Source organism: Pteropus alecto, unplaced genomic scaffold (genome assembly GCF_000325575.1).
Source record: "Pteropus alecto unplaced genomic scaffold, ASM32557v1 scaffold146, whole genome shotgun sequence".
In the NCBI taxonomy this organism is placed as follows: Eukaryota; Metazoa; Chordata; class Mammalia; order Chiroptera; family Pteropodidae; genus Pteropus; species Pteropus alecto.
This window is the reverse complement of record NW_006442107.1, coordinates 33,751,793-33,773,989: the sequence shown is the minus strand read 5'-3', so window position 1 is coordinate 33,773,989 and position 22,197 is coordinate 33,751,793. Positions and strand designations below refer to the sequence as shown.

At 36.7% G+C, this 22,197-nt stretch overlaps 1 protein-coding gene across 1 annotated transcript; it reads right to left on the bottom strand.

Moving 5' to 3' along the window:
• Positions 1-376: 376 nt before the first annotated feature.
• Positions 377-21,740, bottom strand: NAPG (NSF attachment protein gamma). Its single transcript, XM_006920084.3, has 12 exons — positions 21,519-21,740; positions 17,889-17,956; positions 15,862-15,946; positions 15,110-15,127; positions 14,425-14,455; positions 10,769-10,878; positions 10,590-10,656; positions 10,207-10,277; positions 4,606-4,684; positions 2,600-2,679; positions 1,922-2,051; positions 377-837 (listed from the first exon to the last, which is right to left on the bottom strand). Exons 1-12 carry the CDS (start codon positions 21,572-21,574, stop codon positions 694-696), a joined length of 939 nt encoding a protein of 312 aa, XP_006920146.1. The 5' UTR covers positions 21,575-21,740; the 3' UTR covers positions 377-693.
• Between the last annotated feature and the right edge of the window lie 457 nt (positions 21,741-22,197).

The following is a 22,197-nucleotide window of genomic DNA, read 5'->3' as shown; positions in this document are numbered from 1 at the left end:
TGGGTTTGGAGACAGTCACTCAGTGTTTTTTCAGGTAGAATGCCCATATTTCAAAGAGAAATGGAAGACATTTACAGAATAACTTTCATATGCTATCTTGGGAACTTTCAAATTCACGTCTAAGATGGTAAATGCATCTTGTATTGGGCTAAATAATATTATAAGGCTGAAAATAGCTTTCTGTCCCAATCTCACATCTGAAAAGATTTAATAATTTAAATGTACCTAATATCATGGGGAATAAATATCCTTTTCAAAACAATTGTTTAAAATACTATTTTGTTTAACTAGCAAACTTCAATTTTAGCAGCAATTATTAAAGAAAATGCAAAGAACAATCTTTAACAATAAATTACAAGAGCCCAAGAGAAAAAAATAGCTATGCCTACTGTCCCTTTTATTTAGAACATAATGAGTCTAGAATTTGGCTTGCAAACTTTAAAATCAACTGTATTTAAATGTGACCACTTTTTTCTGTTAATTCCTGTTGCTGTCTTAGAAAAGCTCTTATGGAAAGAGAAAAAAACTTTACAGGTAGTGGTTAAAATGGGTGATTGGGGGAAATGGTAACTAAAAAATCAGTCTTTATTAGTATTCAAAACCATGACTGCACTGAAGTCTGAATAAGTTCCTTAGATAAGTTCCAAATCCATGAATGGCGTGTCCGGATTCTCTCCTTTCTTTCGGTAAAGTCTAGCACAGCCCTCCTGCATATTCATCTTCGTCTTCCTCAGCAGCAGTCGCAGTGGTGCCTTCAGGCTTAGCCTGTGGTGTTGCTGCCGCTTTCTTCTTGATTCCCCCACCTGGAACCACCAAACTCAGGCCCAGCTTAGCATACTGTCAATGACAAAGCATGTTCTCAAAAGCTGGACAGCTAACATCTCCGTAGGTGATGTCTCAACAACAGAATAAAAGGTAGTTCCCAGCTCTCTACCTCATAAAAACCAATACTACCACTTAAGAAGGAAAAACAATCATGACAAAAGTCAACACTGCTCTGCTGTCAGATGGCTCATAACCATGACGTGACAAGTACACAACTAGCAAAAATGTCAATTATACACCACGCTTAGGAATTTGAGATAATTAGGACATGTTAAGTAATATCTGTAGTTCCTACAAAATAAAGATCTGCTGAATAAATGAAGAGTGTAAGCTACGGACAATTCTTTAAGAAAATATACAAATTTATAAAAGCCTATTAAGAATTTACCCAGGAAAAAAATGGTTCTTCTATATACACTGTGATAAAAAAAAATTAAAGGTTTGCAAGACCTTCAAAACCTAAAGTTGCAAGACCAAATCAAATGAACAGGTGCTCACAAATTTACTTCAAAAGGGAGATCTGAAAGAAGAGAAACCCACTATCACAGCTCACTTTCTGTGTATGGAACCGTAGGAGGCTGTTTTGCAAACATGGCCTAGTCTATTCTTTATGACAAGCTGAGAAGACAGGGACCATTTCTTCTGATGAGTTAACTGAGGCTTACAGATAGTTAATTAATAACCTGCATCACATAGCTAGCTGTCATAGAAGTGGGATTCCAACAAGTACACTGAATTACAGAGGCTACTGTATGATGGGTCTCTTTCAGTGAGCCTAAAAGAAACTTAAACTAAGCAACCCATAGACGTCAACAGATGGAAGCTGAAAAATGGGGATGAATTAAAAAATACACACATGATTAACACAGGTAGATGGATAATAACTGGCTGTAAACCCAATGGTTGACATTCGAACATTCTAAACCTACAGCAACATTCAGAGTAAATGCCAAGTTCCCTTTTGAAAGGTATCCTGAGGTAAAACAAAAAACAAAATAGAGGAAGAAAATCTCATAAGTCTATAGGAGAAAAATATCTCACTAGAAGCCTCTACCATTCAAGAGGAAAGAAGAAAGCTAACAAAAAGGCCACTTACATCATTGTCCATGTACTTGAAAAGTGGTGAGTTGCAGACCTCTGACACTTGATCTTGGTCTTGCTGGTCATATCCTTCTAGAAGCTGTTCCAGTGCAGCACAATCTTCACTCCCATTGAACCCTGGAATGCTAAAGCAAGAAAAAATCATACATCCGCACCTGTTCCCTCTCAACTAGGCATCCCAGCTGGTGTTTGGCAACATCTGGAGATATTTTCAATTGTTATAAGTGGGCAGAGGTCAGGGATGCAGCTAGACAGTGTACAATACACAGGACAGGCCCAAAGAAAAAGAACTATGCAGCCCAAAATGTCAACAGTGCCCAGACTGAGACTGCTCATTTTAAATATCTCTAACAGGAAAAGCCCCGATTCTGATCTTCCTGTAACACATTTTGCAAACTTTACTTTTGTTTGTTCTTTTTTCCTTAGAAGGCAAATATAACAAAATCATGCAAATCATCCATGCTCATGGAAGTCCTCAGGAGAAAAACACACAAAAGAACACAACTTGTAAAAATCCTGCTGTAAAAGCTGAAATGGTAGTTAAGTGCTTTTATCACTGTGAAATTTATTTTTTTTTTAAAGTTTCATGACCAGGAATATTTGTCTAAGCAGTTATCTCAGATTTATAGAAATGTTAACATTGCAAGTCAAGACAATGCTGTCAACATCTTACCTGTAGCTTTCTCTGACACATCTTTCTGCAGCCACATAGTCATTTCTGTGGAGATGAACTAAGACTTGAGCAATTGTTTTCTAAAACAAAACAAGTGATTATGGTCAAAATTTATATCAATTTAAGTCAATTTCCTGACATCTGGAATTTAACTTTCTGAGTATTGGTTTTAAATAAAGAGATTTATAAATTCTACAGTAACTTCCACAGGACATCTGAGGGAAAATATCCTGATATGCCGTACACCTCAAACTCTAATGTACACATAAATCACCCAAGGGTCTTCTTAAAATGAAGACTTTGATTCAGTGGGCCCGCAGCAAGCTTGAGATTCTGCCATTTCCAACGAGCTCCCAGGTGGTCCTGATACCGCCAGTCTGAGGACCACACCTGGAGTAACAAAGGCTTAGAACGCCATCACACATTTTAAAGAAAATTTCTTTTAAATATCTATACAGGTCAAATCTTGAAAAGAGAATAAAAAAGGGAGGACATAACTCTACAATTATACTTTGGAATTCTTAAACAGATACTAGGAAAAGTGGAATGAATGAAAACCAAATAACAGAAGCAATGATACCATTTATAAGGCAACAAAAGCATTAATAAAATCGAAGATATGACTATAAGTTCTTATGGGTAAAATAGCTCTTCACAAAGTATTTTTCAATCTTTTTATTTCTATTTTTCTGATACTTTATTGATCTTCACATTCACTTACTCTTTGTCATCTCCATTATCACATTAAGCCTACGGCAGTATTTTATTTCAGACACTGCTTTTTCAGTTTTAATGTTCTCATTTAGTTCATTTTTATGATTTATATTATTTTGAAAAAAATCAGTCCTTTTGTCTATTCATTCACCTGTGTTTATCTTTGCCTCTTATAGCAGTTATGATGACTACTTCAAAGTCCTGATCTGATCATTCTAACAGTTGGGTCATAACTGGGTTGGCATCAGTTATCTTTTCTCCTGAAAACTGGTCATATTTTCCTGGTTCTTTCCATGTGGAGTAATTTGGGACTGTATCCTGGGCACTGAATCTTATACTGCATAGACCCTCCTATAATTCTTAGGAGAGATGGATTTCCAGAAGGCAATCACCCCGTCAGGCTCAGACTGCATATTCTATCTGCTTTTAATGGACACTGGCTCTAGTCTTAGTATAGTTCCCTGCTCTGCTGCTTGGGCTCTACCCGACACATGAGCCCTTCAAAGATGCTATGAGCCCTGGACAGTGGTTTAATCTTATTGTAGTTCTCAAAGCCTATGCTCCACTGCTCTAGATCTGACCCACACATGTACAGCTGCAGAGTAAAACCAAGACTTGTGTGGGCACGTGTGCGTACACTCACTCCCTCACTCGGGATTCCCTATTCCAGCTCCCCTTTCTGGGGTTTTCTCCTTGCTGTCTTAACTTATCTTCCCAATTCCTCTGGCCAAAGAGGTTGGGTTTCCTTTGGTGTTCTATCTGCCTGTGCCACCACCACAGCTGTAGCTCTATGACTACAGCTATATGACCAGCCGCACAATCATTTCTATGGAGCAAAGCCAAGGGAGAAAACAATGGGGCCTCCTTTCTCAGTTCCTCTGGTTAGAAGATGGGATAGATGGTTCTTTAAAAGTTTTAGCTGCTGGAACCTCTGCTGCCCAGCTCCATAATTGGGGCTCAAGTCAATGTCGTAAAAGAGATAGGGAAAAACCCTTGAAACCCACTCTTGTACTGGCTGCTTCTCCAAGTGCTCACTCCCCTCCACAGTCCTCCTACTCTATTTACTTTTCAGAGTCCGAGGATAATTGCTCTATATATTCTGTCCAGAAATTTTACTGTGATCAGCAGGAGAGACAGGCTACCGTGGGCTTACTCCATCTTGGCCAAAAAAAGAAGCCTATAAAGCATTATTTTAAAAATAAATATCCATGGAATCTGGTCATAAGTACATGGTTACACCAATATGAAAAATTACCTAAGTAAAGCCAAAAATAAGCACTTTCAAAACATACCTTATAACAAGTTGGATAATTCTCAATTTCCTTATAAATATTTTTTTCTTTCTGAATAGAGAGAGCCGCCTCATCAAATCTAAAGACAAAGAAATGTAAAACAAGGCAAGTCTAAATCTATAGCAGAGGTCATTCCTGTAATGCATTTGATATTACAGATTATAGAGAAATAAAGAAGTTATCAGGCAGTTTAGCAACTGCTTTGTAACCCACCTTTCCATGAGCTCTGCTCATATGGCTTGTCTTAGTAAATGCTCGACTTGCCCTTTTAGGAGTCAAGCAGACAAAGCAAAAGAACTATGGATAGGTTACTTCAAATAGAGAGTTTTAAATTTGGTAAGGATCATTCATTAGTTGGTATCTATTGAATTCGACAAACTGCTTTATTAACATTTGTGAAATGTATTAGAAAGGCAACCCTCAATTTAATCATCCCAGATATCTTTCCTTCCATCCAGACATCACAGGAGCACTCTGTCCACACCGTCGCATACTCCACTGCTCCCTAGGTGAGCCCTAACAGCACTGGTGCCGAAAAGGGCGGCAGCGGAAGGCGGACAGGCAGAGGGCTACAAAAAGTCCTTCCTGTCACCTTTGAGCCTCAACATTCATCTTTTTCCATCTACTTTCACACATTTTCCTTTTCTTCCACCCCACTCAGATGTCAGAATGAAGAGGAAAGGATCACCAAAAATCTTCCTCTGATCCTCTAAGGCCCTACCTCTTTACCTCCCAGCCCCAATCCCATCAAACTCTAATCAGAGCCTCACCTCTGTAAGCTGTACTATACTCAATTCCAGGACTCTTTTACTAGCATCTTTTGACTGGATGAATTTTGGAATCTTCACCCATTTCTCTCATCCTAATAGCCAAAAAGGGGAAGCAGTCTGCACTATTAGGATACAGAGGGAGAAAGATGTTGCTGTGACCCAAATTAAAAATATAAAAAAGATGCAGTTATTTTTTGTGTTAATTATCTTTTTAAAATATTTGCATATAAGTGGTGTGGTTTAACTCATATTATGAATTAAACTGAATCTTTGTGGGCTGCGCTCTGGAATTTACTGTCTCATAAAAAAAGACTCATTAGAGAAATGCATTCTGAATTTCCAAAGATCAACTTACTAAATTGTAGGAACAAAGTCAGTTTATAAATTGGGCATGGTAGCAGAATTCTTAGTTCTCCAAGATTCTCTTACCTCATATACACTCCCTATTTAACCCCCCGCTTGAATATGAGATATCCTTCCCGAGAGTAGGATACTAAACAACTGACTTTGAGTGAATCATTCACTCAAAGAGACTGTCTAGATAGGACTGACCTAATCAGTGAGCCCTTGAAAGGTTATAGATTGGGTGTCAAGACAGCTGTGCTCTTGCCAGCCTCAAAGCAGCAGCAAGCTACCATGCTGTAAACCATCCAGAGGGTATATGCCAAGGAACTGCAGGCACCTCTAGAGCTGAAAGTGGCCCCTGGCTGAGAGCCAACAAGGAAACAGGAACCTGTCCTATAGCTGCAAGGAAAGGAATTCTGCCAACAACCAGTGAGCCTGAAATGAGGTTGCAGCCTTACCTGACACTGTGATTTCAGCCTGGAGAAGACCCTGAGCAGGGGAACTGGCTACACAATGCCAGACTTCTGACATACCAGACTGTGAGACGATAAGTGAGTGTGGTTTTAAGCTACTAGGATTGTGGTTATTTGTTGTGCAGAAATAGAAAATTAATATGGAAGGATTAAATGTATCACTTGTAATTGTGACCATGAGTTTATCACAGATTCTGTTTTAAAAAAAAAATTACATCACAACATTCTATGAACACAATATCCCAATTATATCCTTCAAGTACAAATCTCAATAGTTTAAGCTTTTCATACATTTAGCTATAAAGACTATATTCTTTACACATGATTTATTTCCTTGGCATAAAAACAGCATTTCCACGTGCTAACACCTACCTAGCAAAACAGCCATCCAAGATAAACACATTGTACTTATACTGGTTTGGCTAAAAAAAATATTGATTAACTTTGCTAAAAGTCCATAAAAGTGACATATAAAGCCACCTATTTCCCAATGTATCCAGAAAATTATTTATTACTTATAATGAAACACAGAGGTAATTCTCAATACTCCTAAAAAATAAATAAAATGTATCTGGTTTTGCTGAAAAGAGAATTTTCATTTTCCTGTAATTCAAAAATAAAACAAAATGTAAGCCCTACAAAAGTTATGTGTATATGATAGGAATTTGTCATAGGACCCAACTCAACCCCAGCTTTCAATGGACACTCCCTCACAATGACTCAAAATTCTCTCTCCAGCCCCAACTACCTCAACTGCAGAATATATTTTTAACTACCTATGAAACTTTTCAGCCAATTCACTGTATTGCTAACAGAGCTTTTCATCATTCTCCAATAAACCTAGGCATCACACTGGACAGGACACAGTTATGCAAGACAAACCTAGTGATTATCCTTAATGAGTTCCTTCCCGCCCCTCACACGTACATCTATTCCTTCCTGTGTTTAGAATCATGTAACTGTCTCAGACAACTGGTGGGAAGTACTTTTTTTTAAACTAAGAAAGTCTTACAAGTGGGAGTGACTGGAGTGGGGTGGTTAACTAAAATGGAAGTTTAATTATCCTCCTCTCTGAGAATCACTGCAAAGTTCTGAGAAGCCCCTCTCCAGATTAGGGTCACCGAGAGCCACCCACACAGTGTGCCAATCTGCTCAACTGCCTTAGGGTACCTTAGGTCTTCTCTGCAAGGCAGAGGAACAGAAAGCCTCACAGTAAGTCTGATCAACTTGTTGAAAAGGCCTTTCCCAGGAGGGAACAAAGGCAATGGTCTAGGACTGATTTCAGGCCTCCCAGATACAACCTAAATGAAATCTGACTCACATCTGCATTACAACTGTCCAGAAGTGAAAGAAAAGCAGAGTAATATCAACATATAAAATAAATTATTTAGCTCTTCAACACTAAGACATTAACTATTGTTAAGTTAGAATTAAATCTGACAGTCTTAAGTTAATGTAAGAAATATAAGCATATTAACTAAATATAACAAGCATAAAATTTTAAATTTCATGCCATTCTATTAAATATTATTAAATTACCATCTCTTTTAGTTCTTTTAGGCAACTGATAGCATCAAATTAGATTGTAATCGAAGTATATATTCAAGATATTCAAACAGCGCATAAATTATCTCAATTGCCTTTCTATTAGTACAGATTCTCCATGTGTTTCTTACCCTACACTCCCTAAGTTCCTGAAAGAACTACTGTGGCAGTTGACTTTTAATTCTCTCATACTACATGCACCCAGCAACGCTTTTCCAAATACCAAATTCCTTAATATTCCTGAGTAAATTGTAATCTATTTTTACATTGTTACACAACTTAAAAATATTTTCATAAAATTAATTTTTGTTCAAACACTGCACAAAACACTATCATTTTTAAATGTATTTTTACTAAAAAGAAAAAAAGCAATAAAACAAATTCATAAAGTAAATAAAGGACTTATTGGTTGCCCTAGATTCATAAATGTCCACCTTTCAAGCATAGCCACATAACATTCTCACTCCTGCTGCTCATTCGATTCATACTACTGGGGGTAGGAATAGTGAGAAAAGGAGGTAAAAGGATTCCAGATGTGCCTGTCTGCCCTGTAATTAAAAGGGTCGACGTCACCATTCCCTGTTTCTATAGTTCAGGGGCCCTGCTCACAAGGGTCAGAATCCAGGTACCATCTTTCAGTTCAGCTATTCTGCAAGAGCCTGAGACCACCACCATGAACAGCTTTGTTTCTATAGAAAATCCTTTCAGAGACTAAACTCAGCTTATTAGAACACCATTTATTAGTTGGAAATTGCCAGAGATTTCAATCATTTTAATTTCTAAGAAGCCAAGATTAAGATGAATAAAGGTAATGTGCCTCAATACTGATTTATAAATTCTGCCTCATATTTTAATACAAAGTCCTAATTTAAAAACAAAATAAAAATGTTATTGTGTTTAGACCAACAAAAAAACTAATCAATGAAAAAGGTCTTGTAAATAGGTAACAAGTGTCGAAGATGTTGTGGGGGAAAAGGAACCCTCATACACTGCTGGTGGGAATGTAAATTGGTACAGCCACTATGGAAAACAGTATGGAGGTTCCTCAAAAAAATTAAGACTAGAATTACCATATGACCCAGCAATCTCTCTTTTGGGTATTTACCCAAAATATTTGAAAACATTTATCCATAAAGATGTTTGCACCCTGATGTTCATAGCAGCATTATTCACAGTGGCCAAGACATGGGAACAACTGAAGTATCCTTTGACAGGATTGGATAAAGATGATATGGGACATAAATACAATGGAATATTACTCAGCCATAAGAAGAGATGAAATACTGCCACCTGTGACAACATGGATGGAACTCAACATAATCATGCTAAGCAAAATAAGTCACAGAAAAAGTTGAGAATTATATGATTTCTCTCATATGAGACATAAAACTGAAAGCAACAAAAGAACAAGACAAATAAACAGAGATTCATGGACATGGACAACAGCTTAGTGGTTAGCATAGGGGAAGTGGGACAGAGACAGAGGTAGATGAAGGTAAAGGGGATCAAATATGTTGACAGAAGGAAATTTAACTTCGGGTGGTGAAAACACAATATACATATGACATACTGTTGAACTGTACACTTGAAACCTATATAATTTTGTTAACCAATGTCATCTAATTTTTAAAAAGGTCCTATAAAGTCATATATTTAAATGAGAATGTTTAATAATTATTAATTTTATATTAATTTATTCTGGTACTACTCTAAAACTGTTTGAATTATATTTTAGAAACTGAGTCTCCACGAAGAAAAAGTTTAACTCAATCCCAAGAAGAGATCAATAGATTCTTCAGTCATTTGTTTTTCATTCCTTGACAAAACATATGGAGAGGTATGGGCAAATTTCAATTAAAATGATCTTGATCTATCTTTAGACTTATCATTTACTAAGGGTGTTTATCTTAAATGTCATTACACAGAATTTTATTCATGACAGAAATTGTTTACTAAAATTGAGATAACGTAAAAAACAAAAGGAAAATTCAATAGGGATTCCAGGTTTCTAGGGTCCGGTTGTTTGTGCCTTAGGTCATATGTTTAAAAGATACAAAAGTAAATACATTATCTAGTGATACTATTTAGCTGTCAAAAAGCTGTCCATTTTCATGGGTGAGCATTTAAGGCACCTTGTTACCTATACCTACATAAACATTCCTCCTCAAGCAAGAGACATTATAGTCTAACTAAATAGCAGATGAAGAAAACTGCTCTTTCTCATTCTGCTGAGCCAGTTCTTAACCAATAAAAGCATAATGCGTGATACATTTTGGGATTACACTTTGGAAAAACAGCAGCTTTTTTAATATTTAACTCAATGTGCCATCTTATAGACATCAGTTTTTCTGCTGTGTGGCCTGCTTATACCAAAATAGATTAACAAGCCAATCCCAAAAGTACTTAATAGTTCCAAACATGAACTAAAGGTATACATGGACATACATGAGCAGTTTCAGTAAACTTACCTGCGTCCTCGTACCAGTAGTCTGGAGGCTTTTCCTAGCAATTCAACTGCCTGTCGTAAACGTTCTTCATTCTGAAAGAACCAAGGAAAAGACAGTGTCGGCTGCTTTAATGCAGGGCTTTTTTCCTCCAATAATTATCGGATAAAAAAGTAATGGCACTTGACTTGGGGATTTGGGGCAGGGAGGGCGAGGGGAACGGGGGGCGGGGGAAATGACACCAAAACTGCTAGTCCGTGTCATTACTATCTAACAGAAAAAATAGAGTTCAGTTGTAAGTACAGAAAAGTTTTAAGACATAGCTGCATTTCTGTTTTCCTACATATTACAAATCTAAATATTCTAAGTATTCTTAAACAAAAATAAAAAATAAAAATCAAACTTACTTCAAACACATTAGCTGTCTGCTGATATAACTGTACAGCTTTTTCTGGATCTACATTTTCTATAAGCCTAAATTAGACGAGAAAATTTGACTTACATGAGAAAGACAAAACTTGTTTTTCAAAGGACTTTATTAAAACACAAAGACAATGACTTCTATACAGAGACTGTGCATACTCACTTTCCGGCTCGCTCCAATGCCATCGCTGCTGTGTCAGGGGTGCCGTTTTCTAGATACATCATGCTGGCTTTCTCAATCAGCTGAACAGCCTCTGGTAGTTTCTGCATCTCCTTTAGGTGAAGGATATAGCATAGATCAGTTAAGTGCATCACCTTAAGAAACAGAGTTAACAATCCAAAATTCAACTATATTATCCCTGATTCATAAAAGTAAATGATTCAAAATGTATACAATAAACATACTTAAAATAAAACGCCTTCACATGGTTATTCTACCCATCAAGTTTCATTTAGCCAAAAGTTTATTAGTTAATTCCTAAACAGTTCATCATCATTTCGCAGTGTGTCAGGGAAACTAAACAAACAGTGGAAATCAAAATGCTTGCCCTTTACTGTTTTCTAAGCAGTCACAATTCTTTGAACATTTACTGAGTCCGTACTATATACAAGACATATGCCAAAGGCTGCAAACTGGTAGCCCAAGGGCTGCATATCATTTCCAAGTGCACCTTACTTGAACCAGTCAGTATTTTTAAGTCATATACTTTCACAAAAGTTGTTTTATAACTTCAAATTTAAAAAAATATCAAAAGCTATGGCATCAGTAGGTTTGCATTCCCACGTGGCAATAATATGCTAGGACTGCATAGCAGCTGTCCTGCTGGAGGCGTACCACTTCATGAGGTAGCCGCATTTCCCCCCACTGGCTTTCGTTTCAGCCACTCTCCTACACCCTGAGTTCATCTGAGTTTGCAATCTGCTTCCATGCTAAGTGTCATCAACAGAATAACTCTATATCTTACCATTAAATCATAAGTCTCAGCTTCCTGTGGATCTCATATCTAATATCTCTATTTAAAACTTTAAAAAAAAAAAACTTAAAAAATTCATTTAAAAGCTAGATAAAAACTATAAAGGCATGATTTCCTTAGGGTTGACATGTTATATCTTAAAGTAGGCTCCAGGCTGACATCTTGTGGATTGTTTTCAAGTCTGCCTATTCAGTCTCTCACTAAGCTGACAAATGTTTTAGGACGTGAAACTTGCTTGTCTCATTCTTACTAATTTCAAAATAAAGTTTTAAAATTACTATTTGGCTATGGAGCTAAATAACAATAAAACAGACTGAAAGATACTATACAAAATATGTTGCTATTGAACTCAAGTGGAGTGGTATCAGCTAATATATCCTCAAAATGCAATAAAAAAAAAATCTTTTATGTTATAGAAACCAAAGGTCAAGGAAAGAATCAAGCGTCCACAGTATATGTTGAAGGATATTTGGTATGAAGGAGAGGTAAGTCTCTAACAAAATCTATTTCACCCACTTTAATCCTGAGGGGCACTTTGGCTTTTACATAAAGCGTATTTCTTCTCTCAGTTCACTTACCCTTTAATTAAATAAATATATACTGAGCATCTACAATAGGCAAAACATTGAATGGAATAAAAAGAAATATAACACAGGGTACTATCCTTCATGAGTCTTACCCTTGTTAGATAAGACATATAGAGCAAGAACCACATGAACTCGACATGAAATAACCATCTAAGTCACGTGTTTAAAAATCAGTAAATACATCCTCCTGCTTTTGTATCAAATCAAGCATGACTATGAACAGCAGTAGCCCAACCATAACACAGACTCCTCTTTATTAAAAATGATGGGCTGCCTACTCTTTAAAGTTACACGATTTTATTCTCTTCATCATGTTCTTCTAATATGGCAAAATCACAAAGAAGAAAATTAAAATATGCCTATTTTCAGTGGCTTGTGTACCTTAGGCACCTTATTACTTCTGTGGAGCAAACAGGATAGGAAATCATAACAGCTGTAAAATGACAGAAACAGAGGTTGATTCAACAAGTCCCTGTGTCTTCCCCTGTGCCTCCACTTACAAACTGTTACTTCCAAAGCCTTGTTAGAGGATGAATGTGAAGGTCTGTATGACAAATAATGGAAATATTAGCTCACAGAAGTAACTATGGGCCATGTAGCTCAAGACTTCTACTAATGACGCCAAAGACTGTCCAAAAGCATTTAATTTAAATACAAGAGAATGACAGAAAATATTTTCTTTTGTCTTTCTCCCTACTCATTCAGTTTATTTTTCCTTCATTCAAAGCAGTGCCTTTCAAATCCTCAAATTACACTGATATTAGGGCAACAGAAATGATTTTTCATAACTTTTGATGAAAACTAAAGCTGTAGCCTGGCTGTTAGAGTATAAACTGAGGTTGTGAGGATTACATATCATTAGTCTCTAGCATTTCTGTACTAAGGTATTATATGCTAATAGTGGGCAGAAAGTACACAGGGACTACACGAAGTACCTTAGTGCGTCCTTGACTCAGGGGGAACTGAGACAGGAGGCAGGGCAGACACCTGGGTCCTTCAGCTATAGGAAAAATTCTAGTTGTTAAGGACTGAGGCCAATAACCTGACTTGTATCACCAAGTCAATCGGATTCCTGTGTTTCAGCTAGAAAAGCTTTATTACAATGGTTATATAACAGTTTATCATAAATATTTTCGTTATTAAAAATATAGACAATTGCTATTTTCTTAAACAATGTAGCAATAAACATCATTATGCATAAATCTATGCTATCTACTTTTAGATTTTATTAACTCTTAAATTCTTCAAATCTTTTAGATTTTATGAACTTAGAATTTATGAACTCTTAAAATCCTTGATACATATTATGAAAGTATTTTTTAATGACATTAGAAAATCTATGAAAAAGTTAAATAAAAACAGTATTGTACAAAACTGTGTGAAGAACATTAGCAGTTTTCTATATATATGTGAAAATGTACATGTATTGAAAAACAACTAGAAAAAAAACTAAGCATGTTAACAGCTATTACTAATATTCTTTCAGTGTTTCTAAATGTTCCATACTGAACATGTATTTCCTTTAAAAAATCAGTAACTTAAGATTATAAAAGTTGTAGAAATTAAAAACAAAGTAAGTTCTTAAAACGAAGCTTTACAATAATTCAAAATAACTTTTTACCATATTAGAGAACATAAAAACGGAAAGGAAAATGTCCTATTTCAATTGCCACTGGCATATTTTGAGAGTTTGTGTCATAAAGTAACACGTTCAGTCTCATCACAACAGGATATAAATCCTCAACCTGTTTTTAAGACAACAATATGAAAAGAGGCACAGGCGCATCAGCCAAAATATTCCATTCAAAAATAATCAGTTATATAGCAACAGGTTAAGTCTATGGTTCTCTTTGATGTCAACTGATATTTATAAAACAATCAAAAATCTCTCTATAGCCCATGGGTAGTAAAAAACATATACTTGTAAATTTTTAATATATTAAGATGTCCTACAGTTCTCAAAAGTAGGGAAACCTCCTGCATAGCTCTGTTTAACGATACACTCTCCCCTGGTTACAAAGCTTAGAATCTTGTGGTTCCCATTTCCCTCCAATGCAGTCTCTAAAATTTCACTTTTAAAACTCCCTGTTTTATGACACACACAATGTACCCTATGGGCCCAACTAGCATTGCTTTGGACAAAAAATCTTAACATTTCTCCCCTTATAGCAAAGAGACTTTTTAACCTCAAAAAATTTACTTCAATACCTTGTAGTTAATTCATTTTACCTAAAGAACAGTTGTGACACATTACTGACCTTCAACATCATGCCAGCTTGCTCATAAGCTCTGCAAAGAAAATATAATTTCTCGGATGAGATCTTAAATAAGGGGAAGGAGAAATTTTCTATTACAGGTAAGGGAATTAATTTCACTTTCAACTGGCTCAGGCACTATATATTACTTTAGGTTTGTACTAGTCCACAACATATTTTTTTTTTTTTAATTTTCGTAGGCAATAATAATGCCTTAGAAACATCAGCTATCTGTGTTGAAGGGATTTCATTTTGCAGATGCAAAATTAAGTATGACTCAAAAAGATTAAATGACTCTTTGACAAACCTAAATCCAAGTTTTGAAACAAATACTCTCCATAAACACAAGATAAAGCATCCTACTTTTCTCTGTAGGCACTAGTAACTACCAAGAAAGAGGGGAAAAAAGAGATTCTAACTTGCTTTTTCTTAGGTTACTGAACATAATGATCCTAAAAATATTAGGGTGAATTTAATTTAAACACAGCATATTTAAGGAAAGAGCTTGGTTTTTAAGGTTCAGATGACTACTGAAACGAATGTAAATGACTTGTATTTAAATCAATACAAAAGAATTCACTATTTACGAATTTATAATTTAGGAAAAAATTACTGACCTGTGGGAAAACGACAACATTTAAAATATAATAATTTGCAAACATGAAAATGTGGGAGAATATTTACTTACTTGGCAGCATGAAAAAGACTGAATGGATGTAACAAAGCCAAAATTAAGGAAAAAAAGCAAATCAATCATTTCTAAAGATTTACTATTTAAAAGACAAAGGTAACTAAATCACTGTCCCAGCTATAATCCAAAAAGCAAATCCTACAAACAAGACTACCGGTGTAGTCCTGAGAGACATCACTTAGGACTAATTCACAAGAACAACACATAGATTTTAAACTATTATGCTTTATAATAGTTATGCATTCATTTGAAGAATTTTACTAAAATGCAAGGTTATGATAACCATAATTAGCAAGTGAGACAAAATAAACATTTTCAAGTACAAGTTCTAAAATATCTCAGGAAAATGTATTGTTTTAAATCAGTTATAAATCTTATTTCAAATACCTGAAGACTATATTTAAAAAATATTTATACAGCAGTTTGCACACCACCTGTGCTACCTCTTCATTCATCAGCACCTGTCTACAGATTTCCCTCATTTCATCCCAAGTAAAACCATCATCAAGCACATTCAGAAACAACAGAAATAAACCCTCAAACGTAGCTCTGCAAAGCAGTATGGGCCTTATGATCAGAAGTCTCTATAAATGCTCCTACAGAGTTTATATATACAGAATTTTTCTAATCATTTTCTAATTTAATGCCATTGTACTCCACATGTAGCAAATGTATAATAAGAAAAAAATAATTCATGTCTTTCAAAATCATTGAATTGTCAAGTCCTTTTTAAAGGCTGAAAAAGATACGCCCTGTTATTCTCATGGGCAACAGCTTCTCTCAGGCAGGCATCTTTTGCTTGCTCAAACTGTTTGGCATTTTTGAAAGCAACAGCTGAAATAGAACAACAAAGAGAGACTTTCTATTTCCATCATTTTAAAAAAAACCCTCAAATGAATTATTACCAAAATATTTATCATGTGTGAAGAATTAGAAAATATTTTAATCAAATATTAGCTTCAACAAAAACTATAAAATGCCATTTTTTTCTAAAGCAATTTTCTTACCACTTTTTTATCAATAGCTTAGTTATTTCCAAAAGTTGTTTTTTTTTTTTAAATTGTAAACTATTGGCTACAAATTAGTGCTACTTCCACTAAAAACCAGGGAGTCATTCTAACACCAACATCTAAGCTTTGAGAAACCAAGGTTACATCAGCCAAAACAATACGCCCAAATAACAGGTACTGTCACAAAAGACAGTGACTTATTTCATCAGTTTTTATATTTAATCAAAACAGTACTTTAGTTATAGCTTATTTCATCTTTTAAATTAGTTAGAAATAAAGACCAACACATTAAATTTTTTTTTTTTTTAATAATAGGCCTCCTCTTTGACATGGCCTTTAAATGAATGTCTAAAAAATTAACAATGCATTTTTAAAATAAAGCTCTTGTACTGTTTAGGTTTCCATGAAAAAGAAATCTCAGCATCCGAAGAGCTAAAACATATTGCTCACTATTGTGTCATCATCAGAACAAAACAATTAGAATTGGATCTGAAATATGGTATTAAAGATTTTGGCAAACTTACCAAAGGCTGCTTACAAATAAGTAAAAAGGATACTGCTTTAAAAAAAGTTATGTTAAAAACACTCTTAAAATTCTCTTTAATAAAATATTGAAAATAAACCACCTACTGAAACTATTTCCCTCTCTGGATTTCTACATTTATTCTACTGATTAAATGTATTTTGCATAACCCATTAAAAGAAAATAAAGGATGCTTTAATGGGAAAATCTGACCTGAAATATTTATTTTTGAAAGCAGCTCATGGTCTTAAATGCATATACAACAAAAGTATTCTCGTACGAAGTGTCTATAAAATCCATATAGTTTGAACTTTTCATAATTTTCCTTTTAAATATGATATATCATTTTCTTTTCAAATATGATATATAACTATCAGAGAGAATTTACTCCACATTTTAATAAAAGTGCTAAAGACTCATTTGCTTTCACTTTTATTAGAAAATAAAACCTTTATTGTACTGATTAGTTTCAATTTACCCAATGTCTTTTTTCTTTGGTGATATACTAAAACTAAAGTTTTCCCAAAGCACAATACCTACATGATCTCTGTGCTAGGGTAACAAGTGTGGTCAGGGCTTATTACAGCAACACAACTATAAAATGTATTCAAGGTACTTTGAATTGTATTATGCTTTATATCCAAAATAATAGTGGATATGCAGAAAGCAATTCCATAATTAAAAATACTAACTTTTTAGTAAAGTCCCTGTCTGTTGCTTATTTCAGATAGTTTTTATCTTATATACAAATTTATTCATATATTTATGTAGCTTAACAGTACATGAAAGTTTATCAGTGTATCTCAAAGTAAGGCTCATGAAAAAACATGTGTCAAACACATCATTTCAGATCTGCTTAGAATAAGGCTAAACTATTTTAAAAAGTTAAAGAAAAACCTTTAGTCAACAACAGGAACTATAATAGAGGAATAAGGCAAAACTCTTGGAAATAGTATGCAACTGACTGAAGTTCAAGAATATATAAACAATGCTAAAAACATGCAGCTGAGTACTGCCAAGCCTATCCATCTCTGCTGTCATGAGAATGAGGCAGAGGTAGCCGGATCTCTGACTCAGCCCTCAACACATCTGAAAATAACAAGTGGAAAAACACAAGGGCTTGGGCACATTGTTGTTGTTGTTTAACTATTAGAATCTTATAGGAAGCATTAAGAGTAAGCATTATACTGAGAGGAAGTAAGCCTACTTTACAATTACACATTGGAGTTACAGTTACACGTACCTGCTTTTCCATATTCGGAAGCAGCACTGTCATAATCTGGCTTCCACTTTAAAAAACCAGTTTTCAGGCTAAAGTGAAAGGAAGACACATTTAACAGATTTTATCAGTCACATTTATAAGTCAGAACTCTGCTTGTAATGACTTTATGGGTCATTAAAAGAAAGGTACCAAGTCCCCACCTTGCTCACCTCCATCCAACCATAACAATTAAGTACAACCTCACCATTTTCCCTCCCACTGCCATAGACATGGTTTTCTTTCTTTTGACCTGTATAACATGGAAGTACAGTAGAGATTCTCAGTGCATGGTACTCAGACCAGCATTACCTCAAAATATGCTAGAAATGTAAATTGTTGAGCACAGCCCCGAAAATACTGAACTAGAGACTCTGGCGTGGCAGCAAAAATCCAGGGTATAACAAGCCTTGAGGCGCATTAAAGCCCGAAGCCCACTGAAGCACTGTACCAAATAAGTAGAGTGAAGCTCAGGAGAGGCTAGAGATAATAACTGAGGCGTCATCAGCATATGCCATACCAAGAGCCCAATTAAGATCCCCTAGGAAGACCTCAGAGAAAGGGCAGAAAGATTTAGGAATACAAACATTCAGAGGAACAACAGAGGGGCTCACCAAAAAAGGGTGGGAACTAGCCACCAGTGAACAGGAGAGTTATCAGAAAGACAAAGATGTTATGAAAACAAAGAGAAGCTGCTTTCCAGGATCACTATTGGCATTTCAGATACCTACCAAAGGATAATCAATTTGGAGTCCTTATCTTACTTGCCCTTTCTGCAATAATTTATTTTTCTTTTTATTTTGAAATAATTTCATATTTCCAGTTTAAACTAACTCTATCAAGCTTGGGTGTACATAAGAATTGCTAAATAAATACCATTTTAAATTCTAAATTTCAATTTGATTAGTGAAAGCCTGCTTACCTATTACACTGTTAACTTCAAAGACATCAGGGGAGGACCTTAACTGAGAATGGAGAATCCCCGAGGGCCCTCAGAGGTACACCTTCATTTGTGACAGTTGTGTGAATTGCCCATCAGCCCTTTTGAAGAACATTTTTTGCCAATTAATTTAATATTTGTGTTTGTATGCGATTCAATTTGGTAAGCAATTTTTCAAGCTTACAAAGAATATTATTGCTCAGAGAAATCTTTCAATTGCAGTCTATCCACTCTAATCCACGATACTGAAAGTACACAAAAAAGCAAAAATTTAATCCTCTACTCCTACCTCAAAGCACTCATTATATTCAATATACTAACATGTTTTAAATCCCATCAAAAACAAGATATAATCATTCAAATGTCTAATGGGTTACACAGGAAAGAGCTAGAAACTTAAAAATATAGCATATCATCCCCAGTCAACTAAGCATCTCTAATTAGGAAGAGAGAAGACACCCTGGTTAATTTAGTTTAATGGCTACACCTGTTACAGCTTCTGACTATTTTTGTCAAGAGTCAATAAGAAAATTCTGTTGAGGCCAACACTTTGATCAATTTCCATAGGCCCAAAATCCACAAAACTACCACCTGTTTAAGGGGATTAATTATAATTACAAAACTATTCAATAATATTGAACCATATTATGATTAGAAGATGAGAAATACCAAATCTCTCCTAAACTCCGGGCCCATTTTTCCTGCCACCTATTGAGCAACTCTGTCTATAGGCATTTCAAACATAACACATTCAAGCCTTAATCCAACATCTCCCTGTCTCAGCCCTACCCACCCATCATGTTCATTGGTCTTGTTTTGGCTGAAGGTCTCTCCTCTACTTCACCTAGGGGTCAAGCCTTTCTCTCCACATCCAGCCAAGTCATTAAAGCTTGTCAATTCTGTCTGAGGAATGTCACAATCAAGCCCCTGTACTGTTGCTTTAATTCGGGCCCTTGTCATGACAGCCTATTGGCCTGTAATGCAGAGATCACCCTTCAGGTTCTGCTGTCCTCTTTCAGGCCTCCCATCCTGAGAGTAGCAAATTTTCCTTATACTTTATCTCCACTGAAGCCACTGCATACCTCTATTCTAACATTCAATACTTTCTTTTTACTCATCTATTTACTTGCCCTCCTGTGAATCCTAAGCTCTTGAGGAAGAGACTACTTTTTACCTCAGTAACCCCATTAGCCGGTGTAATGTGACGACTTCGTAAATGTTTGCTTACTGAATATGCCAAAGTTCTCACTCTCCTCTCCATTCCCTTGGCCTTTCTCTACCATATTTCTCTTGCCAAAAAATAAATCTAACCAGGTCCCGCTGGTTATTCAATCTTTAGAAAAGCTAAAGTTCAAGGCCATTAGAGGGGCAGGGCAGCCCCTTCGCAGTCTGGCCCCAACTCTTCTCCACTCTAGCTCAGGCCCGGGCACTACAACTACTCTACAGTCACTATTCTCCCAGCACATTTTTTAAGACTGCGCTCATTACTATATTGTGTATAGGCTCTCTCACAGGATTTTCCCTCAACTAAAAATTTATTTTTCAGGCCATGCTCAGAAATCACCTCTGTGAATATTCCTAAATTCTCCCAGGCAGAAATAAACTTCTCTGTGTTACCAAAGCACAGTTAACACAGCTTTGGTAAAGTCCTTATTACACATGCTGTTCTAATAATATTTTTGTATCTGCTCTCAATAGATCATTGTGGGCACCTGCACCAAAAAAAGCCCCAGTAACTTTCCACAGTGCCTGGAAGTACATAATGTGGTAAAACAGAAAGAACCTGAGTTTTTCCACTGGTTGAAAACTGGCTCTGCCATCTTTTCACTGTGCAACCTTGGATAAGTTATTATGAGGCTTCTCCACGCCTCATTTCCTTTTCTGTAAAATGAGAATCTCTATTTGGTAAGTTGTGGGGATGTCAGATTAGGTATGTGAAGCATCTAGCACAGAACACAACGAGGACTTTTAGTTATCTCTAACTGCCAGATAAAAATTTGTTGGAGCAATGCAACCGAAATGGAGGGGAGCGTCAAAAACTGATCAGGCAGAATCAATTCAATTCCGCAAATATTTGTTAGGTAGCTACTACGTACCGTGCCGGAAGCTGGCCGAACAAACATAATAAAAGTACTAAGGAAGCGCAGTTCTTGCCCCCAGAACAGTATAAAGGGACATGACAAGGAGTCACCGAGGAAAATTCAGGGTAAATCTGTAGCCCAATCCCTAACACAAGGTAGTCTTTTAGAACAGTGGTTCTCAACAGGGCGATTTTATTCCTCCTGGGACAGTTCTGGTTGTCACAAATAGGGAGGGAGGGGAAGGGTGCTACTGACATCTCGTAGGTAGAGGCCAGGGATGCTGCTACACATGCTACAAGGCACAAGGTGGCCTCCACCACAGGGAATCCTCCAGTCCAAAAGGCCGAGGTCGTGAAACCCTGTTCAAAGCGGAAACTGCAGCAGAGTATTCCCCAGCAGAGGAGCGCGGACTTCCGGCGCGCGGACCAACCACGCTTCCGGAGGTGCGGTAAGCGCAGCCCTCCCAGGCCGCCAGCGCCACCCCCACTCGGTTGCCCCCGCGCCCTCTCTCCAACCCCGGGCACCAAGCCCCGGCCAGACCGAGGCATGGCCCCAGAGCCCGTACAGACGCCCACGCTGGAGTCTCTCACTCACTATTTCTCAGCTTTGGCGAGGTGCTCCAGCCCTTCATTTATCTTCTGAGCCGCCATCTCCACAGCCCGGCCCCTGACGTGGAGGACGACAGCTGCCTGAGTAGGCGCGGGAACGCCTAGCAGGAAGCCGGGACAGCGCCACAGCCCACCGGCTACAGGGGCCAGCAGGGCTCAAACCTAATATGGCAAAGTAAGGCCCGGAGATGGTCAGGGCGCGACGCAGGCCGAGGCCGCGCAGGCGCAGAGAGCCAGGGCTCGTCAGAACCATGGGCATCTCGCGCAGGCGCGATAGGGGAACTGAAGATGCTTCGTTATTTATTCATTCAATATATATTTATTGAACACCTAATATGTTTCAAGCACTACTTTAAGCACCGAGAAACAGCAGGGAGTACAGGAGACAAAAATATATGTATACCCGCGTGGAGCCTTGCCTTCACTTTCATATAAAAACTCGTTGGCGCTATAATTTATTATATTTGTTCCATAGCTAGAATAGAATTTTTTTTTTCATTTTGCCTTTGAGCGCCAACTATATGTCAGTAAGCAAAACAGACTGTTAGTCCTGATTACTGTCAATAATCACTCGACCAGTACAAACTGTGGTGAGTGCTCTCAATGAAAAGTTAGCATCGCTTGCGATCGTCCAGCAGAAATAATAGCCAGTAATACAGTCGGCT

Excerpts from the sequence above, each read along its gene's own strand:
- NAPG (XM_006920084.3), bottom strand. The coding sequence starts at position 21,574 with ATGGCGGCTCAGAAGATAAATGAAGGGCTGGAGCACCTCGCCAAAGCT. Across the intron at positions 10,657-10,768 it reads GCATTGGAGCGAGCCGGAAA|GCTTATAGAAAATGTAGATC; the intron begins GTGAGTATGCAC and ends CGTCTAATTTAG. Across the intron at positions 2,680-4,605 it reads ATTATCCAACTTGTTATAAG|AAAACAATTGCTCAAGTCTT; the intron begins GTATGTTTTGAA and ends GTTTTGTTTTAG.